The sequence below is a fragment of the Hydractinia symbiolongicarpus genome, chromosome 13 (assembly GCF_029227915.1).
Source record: "Hydractinia symbiolongicarpus strain clone_291-10 chromosome 13, HSymV2.1, whole genome shotgun sequence".
In the NCBI taxonomy this organism is placed as follows: Eukaryota; Metazoa; Cnidaria; class Hydrozoa; order Anthoathecata; family Hydractiniidae; genus Hydractinia; species Hydractinia symbiolongicarpus.
In genome coordinates, this window is record NC_079887.1 from 14,583,561 (window position 1) to 14,598,976 (window position 15,416).

General features: G+C 31.6%; 2 protein-coding genes across 3 annotated transcripts; both read right to left on the reverse strand.

Annotated features, from left to right (window-relative positions):
- Positions 1-1,305: 1,305 nt before the first annotated feature.
- LOC130623917 (stimulated by retinoic acid gene 6 protein-like) lies at positions 1,306-8,967 on the reverse strand. Of its 2 annotated transcripts, XM_057439464.1 has the most exons (13): positions 8,470-8,966; positions 7,905-8,023; positions 7,751-7,835; positions 7,256-7,416; positions 6,872-7,164; positions 5,643-6,084; positions 4,518-4,696; positions 4,216-4,264; positions 3,980-4,103; positions 3,047-3,148; positions 2,449-2,612; positions 2,198-2,338; positions 1,306-1,729 (listed from the first exon to the last, which is right to left on the reverse strand). In XM_057439464.1, the coding sequence occupies exons 1-13, from the start codon at positions 8,790-8,792 to the stop codon at positions 1,455-1,457; spliced, it is 2,457 nt and encodes an 818-aa protein (XP_057295447.1). In that variant the 5' UTR covers positions 8,793-8,966; the 3' UTR covers positions 1,306-1,454. The 2 variants fall into 2 exon arrangements, with proteins under 2 accessions (XP_057295447.1, XP_057295446.1); XM_057439463.1 differs by having other exon boundaries at positions 7,751-8,023; positions 8,470-8,967.
- Positions 8,968-11,505: 2,538 nt separating this feature from the next.
- On the reverse strand, positions 11,506-15,064 carry LOC130623998 (galaxin-like). The gene is made up of 6 exons (XM_057439556.1): positions 14,908-15,064; positions 13,392-13,600; positions 13,139-13,278; positions 12,725-12,884; positions 11,973-12,245; positions 11,506-11,869 (listed from the first exon to the last, which is right to left on the reverse strand). The coding sequence occupies exons 1-6, from the start codon at positions 14,957-14,959 to the stop codon at positions 11,633-11,635; spliced, it is 1,071 nt and encodes a 356-aa protein (XP_057295539.1). The 5' UTR covers positions 14,960-15,064; the 3' UTR covers positions 11,506-11,632.
- Positions 15,065-15,416: the final 352 nt, after the last annotated feature.

The window sequence follows — 15,416 nt, forward strand, 5'->3', positions numbered from 1 at the left end:
GTGTTTAATGTGTTATTGAAGTTATTGACATTTCTTTATGGTTTAGAGTATTTTTATTTTATGGTTAGCAACAAAAAGCTGTACTTCCTAGCTAGTTAGTAGAATGGCGACCTTTATTTTCACATCAATAGATCCACTTATTGAGAAGTTCTTGCCTGTTCCTTGCAGCATTACACATTAGCATTCTTCCCACGCAATTATAATTCTTTTCAAACAATAGAGGGTTGTAGGTAAACAATAGGTGAATTTCAGCGTGACGTTATTTGTTTTCTTTTCAACGGCAAGCGCTTTGGTTCTAGCATTTGCATGGCAGAAAAAAGGATGCTAGGATTCGGTTAAGAGATGTTTTTTTCTTGTGGAATTCTTTTTACACAAACATTGTTTGAGGTTTTAAACTATTATCGAGTGTAAATTGATGCCTTCTAATTTATTTGCATTTATTTAAAGTTCCAATAATGCCTTGTGTGACGTAATGGACTGAAAATAATTTTGCTTCACCTAGCGACCCCATCTTTTTTCCAGCCACGCAGATACCAGAGCTAAAAGAGATTGCCGTTTAAAATGTAAACAGAAAAATTCATCCATGGCGAAAGTTTTTTCAATTTTGAAACGTGACAATTTTCTAGCTAGCTTACATGTGATTTGTGTGGATAAATTTTGTACAAGTGTGATGTGCCTGCTAGCTTGCTATACACAACAGACAAACAAAATATGTACATGTTTGCAAGATTGACAAAATGCCAAAGGTCATGTTTTTTTACAAATCTTTTAAAAACAACCTTCATTTTTTGTCAACAATTGAAATCTTCCAAAATAACATCCTTTATAAATATTATTATTGTGTGGCTCACCGTTTTTTTGGTCAATCTTTTTTAACATTTTTTGTAGTCAGGAATCCTCTTATGTTTTTGTACCAAAATCTGCTATCTTTATAGTAAATTATTTCATATATTATTATGGTAAATAAACGGGTAAAATAATGTCGAATGTACACCAATCGCATTACAGAACTGACCAGCCTGTACGAAGGGTTTCTTTGCCGCCAGCCTTCATGTCAAAAAAGCAGAAAACCCTATGGGCGAGGTTGTGCTACCCTAAGGTCGGATAGCTAGTGGCAAACATGACGAAATCCTAATAAAACAATAAATTGAAACGGTTAGCACTAATGGCAGGACATTCATTTTTGAAAAAAGATTTACCTCAAAAAACATTTTTTAGTCCTTGTATTCTCAACTATGCCCTACTTTAGCCTTACAAATAAATGCATCTAAAAACTTATGGCCTACTGAATTGAATTCAAATAAATTTAAACAAAAAACTATATTGCAGATTTTAAATACAAGGTGATATCTGTCAAAATGTAGTCGTTGGTGAGTCATCAAACGACTCCCTGTTCTCAAAAGTCGACTTTCAACATTTTGAGCGAACAGTAATTGGTGGTTTGGTTAAAAATTTTATGTAACACAAAAATTTACAGAATTAATGTCATCGTTTATATATACTTCTTCATTTTGTTCAGTTTGCTTACTTTCTTTAATTTCTTCTTTTTCAGTAACAACATGCCAGATATTTTTTCGTGCTAATCTTCGCTCTTTCTTTCTGTATTTTCCTAACCCAGGGTTTCGTATTAAAGTCAACATAAGGAAAAATCTGTTTCTCACTATTAGGTATCTTTTCGACATATCAACTCTTGATAGCCTGTTTTGTAACTGAATTTTGTGTCCATCTTCTGAAAACAAAGAATAAAACGTATGAAGCTAGAATTACTCGTTTTTTTTGGTTTTTTTTAACTATTTTTAAAAAATTTAACATTTGCAACTTGCGAATAATAAAATTTGTGAAATTTTAATGTTTTTTTAAGCTCTAGTTCTTCACCTTCTTCTATAAATGTCATACCGAAAAGTAACTCTAAGTTACAACAAGTAACAAGTAATATCAGAATTGTGATTGAATGGTATAAATATTATCATGTCATGACCAAGCGAGTTTATTCTAGTCTATGTTTCGACAGCTACAGCTGTCATCGACAGTCGTGATCATCTTTGGCTATTTATTAGTCGAGATGATAATTAGAGGATCGAAATCATGATATTTTTAAAGTTATCAGAATTATGGTTAATGTCAAGTTTTTTCAAAATCCAGTGATCAAGTTTCAGCGACATTAAACCCCATAGAAATGAGCATTAAATATGTATACCTGTTGGAGAATATGAAGCTTCTACTTCCTCCGCATTGTAGTTGTGTTTCGCTTTATCCATGCACAGATGAATAAAAACAGTCAGAACAGGGTTTGCATGTGTATGTTCAACCAAAAGATATCCAAGGTAAGCATTGTAACCTACGATATTTTAACATTGCTTCATAAATGGATGGTGAAAAGCAAAGCTTATACAACCTGCAAATAATACAGAAAATATCTTCCTGCATGTTAAGCAAATAACAGTTTACCTGGATCTCGTTTCTCATAGGATCTTGGTAATACACTTTTTTGCACCCTTTCCAAGAAGAGAATACCAAATATAATTTGAAAGATGATTCGAGTTAAACAGGAAGCTAGGCCAGCGAATATGTTGAAATAGAACATGAAGTAGGAGTAGATATGAAACGCATTCCTATGAAATATGAAACACTTTATAAGTTGAACTTTAAGCGTAACGCTAATAATATTGTAAACTAGCCGGGCAACTCGGTGTCAAACGCCGGGTTAAGCCGCAAGTAAAATGTGTGACCCAGCGTTAAACGAGAGGTTAAGGGCTAATAACAGGCGTAATCTGTTCCGTAAATCCGGGTGTAGCCTTTTAGTATATATATACAGTATGTCGTAAATCGAATGAAGTAAAATATGCTGATACTCTAATATCTTACAACTTTGATATATTAATCTCGTTCTTTTTTAGTTTATCATGTCGCGATTTGACTGTGCATTGAATAGCCAATTATATGACCTTTGATGTGCAGCGTTCTTTTTGCGTCTGGTCAGTTGTAAGTTGAAAGATGCTCAAAAGTTTAGAAATTTTGTCTACATTATTGTTCTACTAAATCTTACCTATTATTGACTGCTAATGATTTCCCATCTCCATACACGAAGAAAAATTTTGAAGCCAGAGTTTGAGAAATGATAAGTGCTACTGCAATGACTATTACTGGCCTAAAATGATTTATACCCTTATAATCTGATTTTAAAATTTTCTTCCTGAAATCAAGTTAATCAACAAACAAGTACACTCATTCATCAAATTTAACAATCTCCCAAACACAGATAATAAGCAACTGTTACGCACCTTAAAGACATTAAATTTTATCTCTCCTATAAATGCTTTTGTGATATCGGAGAATGTCTCAATCGCAAAGAACAACAGAATTGCAAAGAAGATATACCTTATTCCAGGTCCAGACCGATAAAAAAGTTGCTAGTTAATTTAAAATCTGTAATTCAAATTTAAAAGTATATTTTTCTGACAATAAAAATAGACATTTTAAAATAGACGCTATTTCAATGTTTCAAATCCTCGTTTTGAAGTTAGTTGGTGAAGCTTCTTAATAATTTCGTGATCGTTAATTTTGTGTCTCGTTATTTTTCAGGAATAAGGTATGTTGATATGCTTGTTAGAGTTCTTCTTCAAGATCTATAAGTCGGATGCGGCAATGCCAGATAAAATATTTAATTAATTTTTTCCGGTTCTTATTCAATGTCTTAATCACGAAAGATCCTGATCAAATTTGTTTTCTGTACTATCTTAGGGGAAAGGTGCTATAGAACTATTTAGGCAACAAATTTCAAAAATGGTAAAAACCTTCATAATCTTATCTCTTTCAAAACATGTATAAAAGTTTATAAAAGTTTATAATACTATATATTTATAAAACTTTTTATTCGCATCAAAAATTCTCTATTTTTCCTGAAAGTCGTGCCAAAATTTAAAAATACCGTCATCATCATTTTTTCTTATATATTCATGTAGTTAAGGGAATTTCTTACCATATTTTAAGAAATAGCCAAGTGAAGGTTGGCGGGTTCCAGTCCCATTTTGATAAGGGATAGAATACAAGTGAACCAGCTATAGCAAGGCCCACCCACAACATTAATGTGAACACAATAAAACCTGAATATAAAAATCACATGTAAGAATGAAAGTTTGGACGGTTAAAAAAAAGGAATTAATTTGAAAACACGTTTGGGCAATAAAGAAAAAAAGTCAAATGAATGTCGCTTACTCCAAGCAATATATGAAACTTGATAACCCGCATATTTCATACTGCTGGTCTAAATGAAATATAAAATGCTTTGAATTTATGTAAGGAGAAATTATGTACATAAAATTATTTAAAACGAGACAATCCGAAATATTTAAAGCAATAATTTCTTTGCAAATTTAAAAAAGTACCGGAATCTAATTCGAGACAAATCTGGTTCGAGTAGAGAACAAGAATAATATCGGAACTGTTTAACAACGAAATTTCTTTTTCGTAGTTTTAACTTTACCTTCTTAAAACAAAGTCAAAGTTATATAGCTTACCACCAAATCAACAACACTGTCATCATTATTCTCAAACACTGCTTTTCTAATTGATGTTGGTAGCCAGCGTTTGTCGCCTTTTCTCAATTTAATGATCTGCTTTCGATACCATGACATCATGTTGGTGATGACGACCCAAACCTTGATTGCTCCAACTGCAACGCTCACATAATAACACGCTACAATAACAATCCTTTTAAATTAATTATCAGGATAAGTTGCTCAGAAAAGAAGCAGTAAGGAAAGTTATTTTTTAGAAAGTGGGATTTTATTTTTTCAAAGGACTATTTTGTAGATTAGTAAGTAAGACTAAATCTAAATTGGGTAACAATATATTTTCTTTTAATAACTCTTTTTTGCTATGCTGCATGGTTGTAATACTTACTGCGTGTTCATATTTATTTATTAGGCACCTGCATTTCAACTTTTTAGGTCTCATACCTCTGACAGCTATAGTATTGGTTATTACTCAAAGCTACGTCTAAAAATATTCATGAAATCCTTATAATCGGAAAAGTAGAGCTTTCGTTAGGTTTATCTTTCGAACTATGTGAAAACCGGAAAATATGTGAAACAACTTTTATTTGGCTGTCAGAAACTTGAATGCAAAAATTTGCTCGGTGATTGAAGTAATTGAACTTTAAAGAGATGTTTGTACAAATATCCAGCTTACGGTGTAAACTGCTAACATAAGCAAAATTTTATTCTTACCATTTTGTTCCTTTCATTTGAACAAGCCTAACAAAAGTTATAAATGGGGTGAGGTGGAAACCCCAGTCATAATATGTTAGAAATTCCGGACCGAATAGAGTTAAGCGTTTGAAAATATATAATAGACTAATTGTTGATTAAGGTTGATCCACATTTTATTCTACGTAAAGAAGCTTTGTAGGCCGTTAAGACATGCTCTCGTTAAAGTTACCTAAGTCAGGAAATCACAAACAATAGTTTCACCGATTTCTACTCTTAACAACAATGGCAAATTTTATCGCATATGCTGTTTTAAGCCAATCAAAAAAGACAGTTAAACGCTTTTAAAGAAAATTTAAAAAAATATAATCGACTTTGAAAGAGACAGTTGTCATAGTAATAATATGAGCTATAAAATTAACAAAAAATACATACTGATTAAAATGCCAAAATGCACTTTAAACATTTCCAAGTAGTCTTCCCAACCAATTGCTTTCAAAATGTTTTCAAATCGGTCTCCATACACGAATGAATTTAATGTTTTATCAATAACAAAGTAACCAAAGAATGCGATGATAAGAATCATCATGTAGATTGTCACTGCTGAAACAGCGATAGCACAGATGATTCGAGTAGAGTAACGGAATTCTGGAACATTTGAATACATAATATCTTTAATTTTATTTTTGAACTTTTTTTCAGTTTTAATTTTACCATCCTTATTTTGAACTTTCTCTTTGATTTGCTCTAAACCGTCGATTTCCATTTCTGTAGTTGCTATAAAACTTTTATTGCCAGTAAGAAGCTTTCTGGTATAGTGATAGAAGTATTCATCTTGCCAATCAACCTCTTCTTCTGCAAGCAAAAGTTGCAAATACTGAAAGATATTAATAACGAGTGGTTACAAAGGGGTCAGAGCCTTTTAAATACGGTCATATTCTGAAACTTGGAACAACTGGAAATTGGGTTTGTTACGAAAACATTTAAAAACAACACACGACATTGATAGGATTCTTAATCATCACAAATTATAAAGAAGGACATGTAATATACGGAACACCTAAAAGGGAAATGTGCATTATCAAGTTATTGTTTTTAAACTTCTGAAACTTTGATTTTTAAAAATAAACTAATGGAAGTGAAAACAAAAATATACAAGTATAAGTGAGAAACAAAAGCTTGTTTTTACCAAGGAAAAAGTACCAACGAGAAGCTATATTTCCTATATAAATAAAATGTTCTAGTTTCTGAAAGCAATCAGAACCTCTTAAAAGCTTGATGTTTTTATTGCCTCGGCTATTTTTCTGTGGCACCTTCTATTCTTCTGCAAAACTTTGGAAGAATTTGCTTGGTCGAAAAAGTTTGAAAATGTTTACAAAAGAGTTAATTTAGTAGCAATTTAAATGCAACCTTGATTTTTTTATTGATAACACATTGGGAGGTCAACTATTTTGAATTATTCTATATTACATCTCAATTAATTTAAGATTTATCAGAACTTTTATTTATGTTGTTTCGAAAACTTAAATACTTTTACACACGTGCCATATATACCATTTTATTCGTAAGGAAAATATAAGAAACATTAAACTCTTTCTGTTAAAAAAATGTATACATGTTGTTGTTTTGTGATAGTTTGGATAGAGAACACAGGTTGTACTTACCAAGCCATGCTTCTGTATGCATTTATAGGCGATTTTAGCAAATATGAATGCAAGAACCACTAAACAGACCAAGCTTGGAAGATCAATTAATATAAGGTATAAGGTATTCTGGACAACATCGTGATCGTAACAGTCATAGACTTGCTTCTCTTTCCAGCATTCAAGACAAAACCATATAGTGCAGTAACAAAAGCCAAAGATAGCTCCAACGAAGCGTCGTTTTGTTGACAAACAAGTAAACAAGGGATAACATACAATGGCGATAACTATTGCACAAATGGCGCGAATAAACACTATAAAAAAAATAAAAACAACTGTTAGGCTCTGGATACTAAAACAACAATATTGCCGGTGTGCTAGAGAATAAATATTCTAAATACTCACAGTTAAGATAAGGGGGCCATTTTGACAATTCGTTATAAATATCTGGACCTAGCACCGCTCTGGTATCACCAAGAATTACATTACTAATACGCGATACAGATACACAGAAACAAAAGGCGTGAGCGAATCTGTTCTTGTAACTGTCCAGCATATTTAATGGTCTATAAAAAATGAATTTAAATATTTACCAAAGTCTAAAAGGTTTACTAAATCTAATCGTTTGTTACTCGAAGTGTTTAACCCTCCGAACAAATCTAAAAGTCTGTGTTTTGTCGAAAAATATGCTATTTTATATAATTCCAATGAATGTCTTTATCTAAACGGTTTTTCAAAGAGTTATTTAAAAATAAATTTGAACCAGGGTTGTTTTTACGTTGCAGTTATGTAATCAACAAACACACTTCTCTTAACCATAAGACAAAATCAAATTTTGCATAGATACTGTACAAGTCGATAAGCAAAATGGTAAAATAAAGAACAAGCAAATTATCTTACATAACTGGACCGCCATGGCTATTGCAGGAACCAAGGCAGCAACTCTTTCGTTTCTTTATAATGGTCATGATGATCAGAAATAAACTTTCATTTTTGTCATTTTGGCACATATTTTTCATTCTTCTAGATATGTTTGAAGAATGCGACAAACTTACTGCAGGTATCATCAATACAGCTCCAACAAATGCTGTCCAGTTACCAATAAGACACGTATTTTGTTTTTTGCAGAAACTTTTAATAGGCGATATAACACCATGTCCATCGAAGTTAAAACTAGAATATAAACATGATTATTTTTAGACGCATGATCGAAACAACCTGCAAGGTTATTTATACTGGATATCTTTTACAGAGTAAACTATAATCGAAACACTGATTACACTGGTCAGAATTGCAGTTGCACCCAGCTAATAGGAACTGGAAAGAGAGTTAGCAAGTACTGGCTTTGCTTTGAGATTGATTACTCTCGAGTCTCCAATAGTTCAAAATGTAACAAATGATGTAGCTACATTGCTTTAGGAATATTATGTTATGTTTGAACGATTTAAGATCCAACCGTTTCCAGTCAGTCCGCCTATCACAATCTATTCTTTATTCTAGTCTCCATGCATACACCAGAAGATGTGAAAAAAGATACTAACCGTATTCAGAATCGGCGAAGAAACTAAAGTTAGGCAGTAGAATTTTTATCAGTAAAAATGCAAGGAAACATTTCGTACCAATTACACATTCCATCTCGAGCATCGTCGATACTTTTCGTCACTTTAGTTTTGTTAACAACTTTTTCTACACATATCCTTGCATCTCGCACTATAGATTCAATTTTCGCGTACTCCACAGTAGTTTTATTGACAAGTCTTTCAATTTGTGCAGTGCTATTGGGTGACAAAAACACATCAATTTTTCCCAACACTTGATCGGGAACAGACAAGGGATCAACTGTTATGTCAATATCAAGGTAATCTTGGAAGACAGATTGAATGACTGTGTATATTTTAAAAACTGTAACGCCAGTTTTGTAAATATCCGTGATGGAAACCATGGTTCATGCACCACAAGCAAGAACTGATATCACATTTTCTTGTTCTTTCTCTCTTGTTTACTTTTCATCGACGAAAAAATTGTTCTCTATGACCTCAAGCATGTTAGTTAATAAAACATGTATGAACAATTAAGCTCAAAACTAACTAAAGAATTTATTTATTTTCTTCTTACAAGAATTTCTATAATACTTGAAACTCCTTGGTTAAGACACTGTTGTGAATAAATAGGCCTTAATAGTTACTATAGTGATGAATTATAAATAATTAAACAGGAGAAGATACTGAATGATCTCCTTCCTACAGCTTTTAATATATTCGCATGACCTCGTAATGTTGATACGTTTTTTGAGGGAATCTTTAATCGGGTTAAGGCATCGCTTTTATTTTTATCATATGTTTTTATGTTCATTGCAAATTAAAATAAGCGATAAGTGATGTGATAAATGATGCGATGACCCTGGAGCTCAAGCGAAGTTTAAACGCGCACGATTTCGTAACTCTTTTCAATTTCCACACGCTTTTTAAGGCACGCGCATTGATTCTTCTCACGCGCACATAGATTATTTTTCACACGCGTGTTTATTAGACTCGCATTCACCCAACCCGCAAAATCATCTGACCAGTATTTTATATGCTTTCGTGTGATCTTCAACATGTGTGAGCAGAGAGTTGTTGTTTTCGTGGAATCAACTGGCTATACAAGAAGATAAGATGAAACAAGATCATCCTATCCATTTTGTCTCTGTTTTTAACTCCAGATGTTAGCTAGCTCTAGCTCTTATTTTATCTGTGTTCTTCCCTCTTTTATCTGTGCTGAATTTATTTGCATATACACTTGATGACCTTCTAAACACTTGAAATTTCCCAAATTTTAAATACATGCTTTTAAAACCCCTGGCACTTATAATTTATGATTTTTTTTCACTTTTTACAACAGATTTTATGATTTCATCATTCAATGATTGTATCATATAACAGTTGTATGTTATAACACAGGAAACCAATGACCCAAATATTAAATTATTAAATAAATATAATAAACAAATATAATAGTATTATAAATTATAAATAAATATAATAGTATTAATGAGATATTTTTGTTGAGTTTATTCTTGTCTCTTGAGATAAGTGGGTTCTCTTTAATTTCTAAAATATAATCATGGGGTGGCAGTAATTATTTCTAGATGTCCACGTTATTTACTCAATGTTGTATGTTTTTAAAGTTTCCTTACTATTTCTTGGAAATATTGAGCTTAAGAAGTATAATAATGAATTTGACTTTCTCATCTAAATTGCTGAATTAGTAGGCATTTGAAAAGCAGTTAGTTAAGAATGTATAAATTCTAATAAATTTGTCTCGAATTGTCAATTTGTAGCAAAAAGTTTTTTCCTTGTTTTTTAACAAAGGGGAAATAGTGTTTTTGGGCACTTTAAACTTTTCTGCGGCAGCTTTATTTGTCGACATGTCTGCAATTCTCCTACAGCATTGCATTTCTCAGCCAAAGCCATTTTTAAAATGAGAAAGAATTTCAATGATTTGAATAAAATGAAGTTTTTATACCATTGTGTGGATATTTTGATTATTAAATTATATATTTAAATACATATTACAAAGAAAAATAAGAAAGATAAGTACGGGGAAGAGTAGCTTATTGGTGCTTCTCAACGCTATTCTTTATAAGTGTTTATTTCCAAATATTTACAGTTAAACAATTATAAATGAACATTTAATTATATAAAGTTTGAGTACGGTAAGTCAAATTGCAAGTTGTATTTTTCTAAAACTATGGCGCCAGATACAGTTCATGTTGAAAAATCTCATATACCCTGTTCCAATTACAAAACGACGCGAAGAACACATCATATCCGAAATAGACATTGAGTTTTTAATTCTGTTTTTAAATTATTCTGTTGTAAAACACAGAACGTAATTTAGCTTAACAAAAAGTTTGAATCTTTTAACATCGTTAATTAGCGGATAAACAGGATTCATATAAATTATTTTGACAAAAAATAATCTTCACACTTATCCACTAAGATAAAATGTTTATAATCGATTTGGTAAAAACATGTGGCAAAAAATCAAACAAACAAACTTACCAACTAGTTTGTTATTGTTTTTTAACGTACAAACATTGAATTTGTTTGTGCATATAAGTATATATAGCGATTTATAATTCTGTATTCTAATTTTACTTTAAATCCTTTTAGATCAAATGATGATCTCGAGCGAAGAGCGAAATATATTGTCAAAATGTAAAATTTATTGTTAGTGTTAATTCTGACAAGAAACTGACATAATAGGTTTAACACACTTTTTTTTTATAAGAAAACTTTTTTTCGACCTAAGCCTCGATTTTTAAAGCAAAATGCCTGAATATAGGTTAAAATGTTTTAATTTTTTTCTGTTATTTATTTCTCTATTTTTTTGTTTGTTTTCTTTATAAATAACTACGATTTATCTAACTTTTTATTTTTATTGAAGAAAAAAAAGACTTTTTTGTTATTATAAGGATAAAACTTTGTTAGGATTTGTATTTCAAAAAGGGAAACTTGATTGTGTTGTCCTTTGAAATTATGGTGATTTAATAATTGTTAATATAAATATCAAGGTCTCCAAAAATTGGATCCACGCCAAGGCTTAGGATTTTGTTAAACTTTCATACAATTTTATGGTTTTTTAAGGCTCATATTTTCAACAAAAAAAACGTGTAAATTATTCATCGAGTTTTTTTGTATAAGTTACAATCATAAGAAATATGAATACAATAAAAATTAGCAAGATAATACAATTTTAAATACATTAAATGAATTAAAAAAAACTGATATTCAAGTCCACTCAATTGTCTTCACTTTCTTTTGTCGCCACCTTCTCCCGGTTGAGGGATTTCAGGACATAACCTTTGGTACATTCAAACTTTCTTCTGTCGTAACTATTGCTTCCGCAGCAAAATGTGTACTTTTCTGTACCAGGCAGCAAGTCTTTCAACTTTTTGGAGCAGCAGATTTTTGATTGTCTATCGTATGGCTCACTTCCGCAACATCTCTCACTTTTGCCAGGTGTTCTTTTGATAACCTATAAACAAACACTAAAATTATAAAACTTGAACCAAATTTTTGCATTTCGAAAAAAACAACAAAATTAGTTATCGCCTAATGTAAAAGTGAAGGTCGCTTACTTTTAAATCACAACAAATTTCTTTCTTAACATCAAAGGCTTTTTGATTGCAGCATCCTGTTGAATACCCTGCTGTTCTTTTCTCGATATTTCTCGAGCAGCATATCTGTTCTTTATTGTTAAACATTTCATATTTCCAGAGGCCCATACGACAACAGCCGGTGTCTCTGCCATAAATTCGTTTCTTGATTCCATAGTCGCAACATATACTCTTCCTACTGTCCATCATTTTGCGGAAGCAACATTTATCTTTGCCAGGCGTTCTTCGGATGGTCTGTATATATCAATATAGAAATAAGTAATTTGAAAAAGGGGTTCACTTGACAGTTTGAGTCACTTTGAGACCAAGATTGGCCAGTGTGAAGCAAGTTAAAAAGAGATGGGTAGCTACACATTTGCTCTAGATCTGACAAAAACTTAATGTCTGAAGTATTTCAAAATTTCTCTTCTCCCAATTTTAGAAAGAGTTGGAACAATAAGACAAAATATTGGCAGAAGTTTATCTTTTTTGGTTTATTGTTTGGGTCAGAATCTAAGCCAGTGGGAGACACTACTCAATTATTAACTGTTCCATTAAAACAAGGACAGTATTCAGTATAATTGCTGAACTATGATTGGATGAATGCAAAAGTTGATGCAGAAATATGTTTTAGTACTCGTAGCATATTTCTGTTACCAGTGACAAGATACAAAATCAAATTTGGCAATAAAAGTATTGTTGAATCCTCTGTCAAAAAAAATTAATATACATACCCCTCCATTGCAGCACGACTCTCTCCGAAAGTCATATGTGGATTCTTTACAACATTTAGTAAATATCCCAGCAATTCTTGGTGCTATCTTTTCGGCGCAACAAATTGTCTTCTTAGGATCATGAAGAATCTTACCACAACATTTTGCTTTCACCGTCAAGCTGATAGCAAAATAGTAATGACGTTTAGGTCCAAATAAAAAAGTAAAAAGTACAGAAAAAATATTTACAAGTGGATATGATCTATATTATAATACCCGCATACGTCTGTCTGCCACGCAAAATAGTGGCTTAGCTGCGTAAGTAGCGAGACGCACGTAATGCAGTGTAAAAGGGGAGGGCGAACGCGTGGATTTTTCCACGGGCTAACGACTGGTATAGCAATAATTCTCTAAAAAAAGTAAAAAAAGTCTTACTCGAAGAGTAAATTCGGAGTGCGTGCTCCGTTACAACAAAACTCATAACTCTTCTGAAAAACTTCGTTTCTGCAGCAACCGTGCGTCTTCAAATCAATCAACTCTCTACCACAACACGATTTTTCACCTCGTTGATAGAACTAAAGCAGAAATGATTTGTTTATGTATGAACATGTAGAAATGGTTACAGAACCCTAACAATACCAAGAATATGTGTAGAGTTAACCATAGTTAAAATAAATTAAAAACTCACTTTTCCATAGCAACAGCCTGAATTAACATCGGTTTTCCTGAATACTTTGCCACCACAACAATCTTGAGATGATGGGTTGTAGGCTCGTGATCCACAGCATACAGTAAATCTACTGAATTTTGGGCTTAAACTTTTACCACAACAAACAAAATATCTTGGCGTCGCTGAGAAATATGTTTTTCCGCCACATACCATATAGGCGCTCACACCTAAAACATGTACAAAGATTTACGTCACATTTATTTAAGTTTTGTGATGCAGATTTTTATTATTTTTATCTTTTTATTTACAAATTATACGGAGCGTTATTATTGTAGTTATTCGCCCAAATGTTACTGTTCTTTTGTTCAAAAATGTCGCTATCTCTATCGTAAAAAAAGTTACTAAAATGGTATTAATTAAATAAATTGAAAGAGACACCCAACTAAAAAAGTTATTTTTTGCAGCAAACTTTGTAACCTAAAAATTATTTATAGTATCAGTGATATAACATATCAAAACAATAAAATAACAGTAAATAATCTCCGTCACATTTAACCCCATTTATATTGAGCGGGTTTGCATGATCTCAGTTTTATTTAAATACTCTTCCAACAAACATTTTCTCTATTGATAAAAAAAATTAAACCCTATTTTGGGAGTTGCCATGGGTACCAACGAAACAACCAGCGATTTTAAGCAATATTAACGTATTCGAAAGTGTAATAAAATATCAACTAATTTAAAAACAAAATTTACACACCAACCAATCTAGCCCACACATAATGATCAGTAATAATAACGCATCTTCCCAGAAAAAATCATAACGTCGTAGCAAATCGGACAATTTATAAAATTAAATAATATTTTTTATGTATCTAAGAAATTTAATAAAATATTGGTAGTTTACTTTTATGGTATTAGTTTAAACATTATAAATTACGTGAAAGCAATACACCGTTTACACATTACACATTACACATTACATACACTATTTATTTCCCCTTTTTTTTTATTCTTCTTTATTCAAACTTTAAAAAGTTGATATAAACGGTGTATTATATATATATGCGTATGAACAGTAGAGTATGACACTGATATCTAGATTATTTCAAAGTTTGAATAAAGAAGAATAAAAAAGGGGAAATAAATAGTCTTTCAAAAGAATATTGGATGTTTAGGACGAACTTTGGGAACGGTTTAAACTTACTTAAAAATTTACTTAAAAATATTATCTAACGTTAATTTAAGAAGTCAAAGTTAAAAATTTATTTCCGTAAAAAAAGATCCTCCCAGAACTTTATTAGCAAATTTCGATTACTTTCTTATTTTACAATGTTGTTCGCTCGCGGGAAGAAATTTGGCAACAATTAAGATAGTGAATTGAAACGTATGAGTATTGAAAAGTCTGTGCTGTGTAAAATCATCACGAAAAGTAGTTACGAGACTAAAAAACGCGCAAAATACATCTACGACACATAGCATATGTAAAACAATGAAACACATGCCGAATTTGAACAAAATGTGAATCACTAACCTTGATAAATATTTAGAAGCAAAAACGAATATAACAAAAATGTCTTCATCATGAAGACCGTCGTCCGTTCTGTTTAGCAACACTGTTGAAATTGAATGTTGTTAAGAAGCTCACACGTTTAAAAAGGCGTTCGCGCTGCTATGACGTCATAAAATAATTAAAGTATTATTTTTAACGGCTTATTGATGTCACTGGTAAACAAAGGTAAGAAAAACTGGTTTTCACATGGACGTAATATAGCACTTTCAAAAGCTATTTTTTGTATATTCGTAGATTTAATCCAAAGAAGGAGAATTTTCAATTGTTGCCGTCCAAACATTGATAGGATAGAAAGTTTCTGCGGAAGTGAAGTGGAAAAGAATTATTAGATGTTGCGAAACTATGCATGACACTTTTAAAAGGGTGTTAATTATCACACATCCTAATAATATATCCTAATATAGATCTTTTTTTCTTTTAACCCACAGGAACAATCAAAGATACGCACAATAAGCCAAATTTTGAAACGC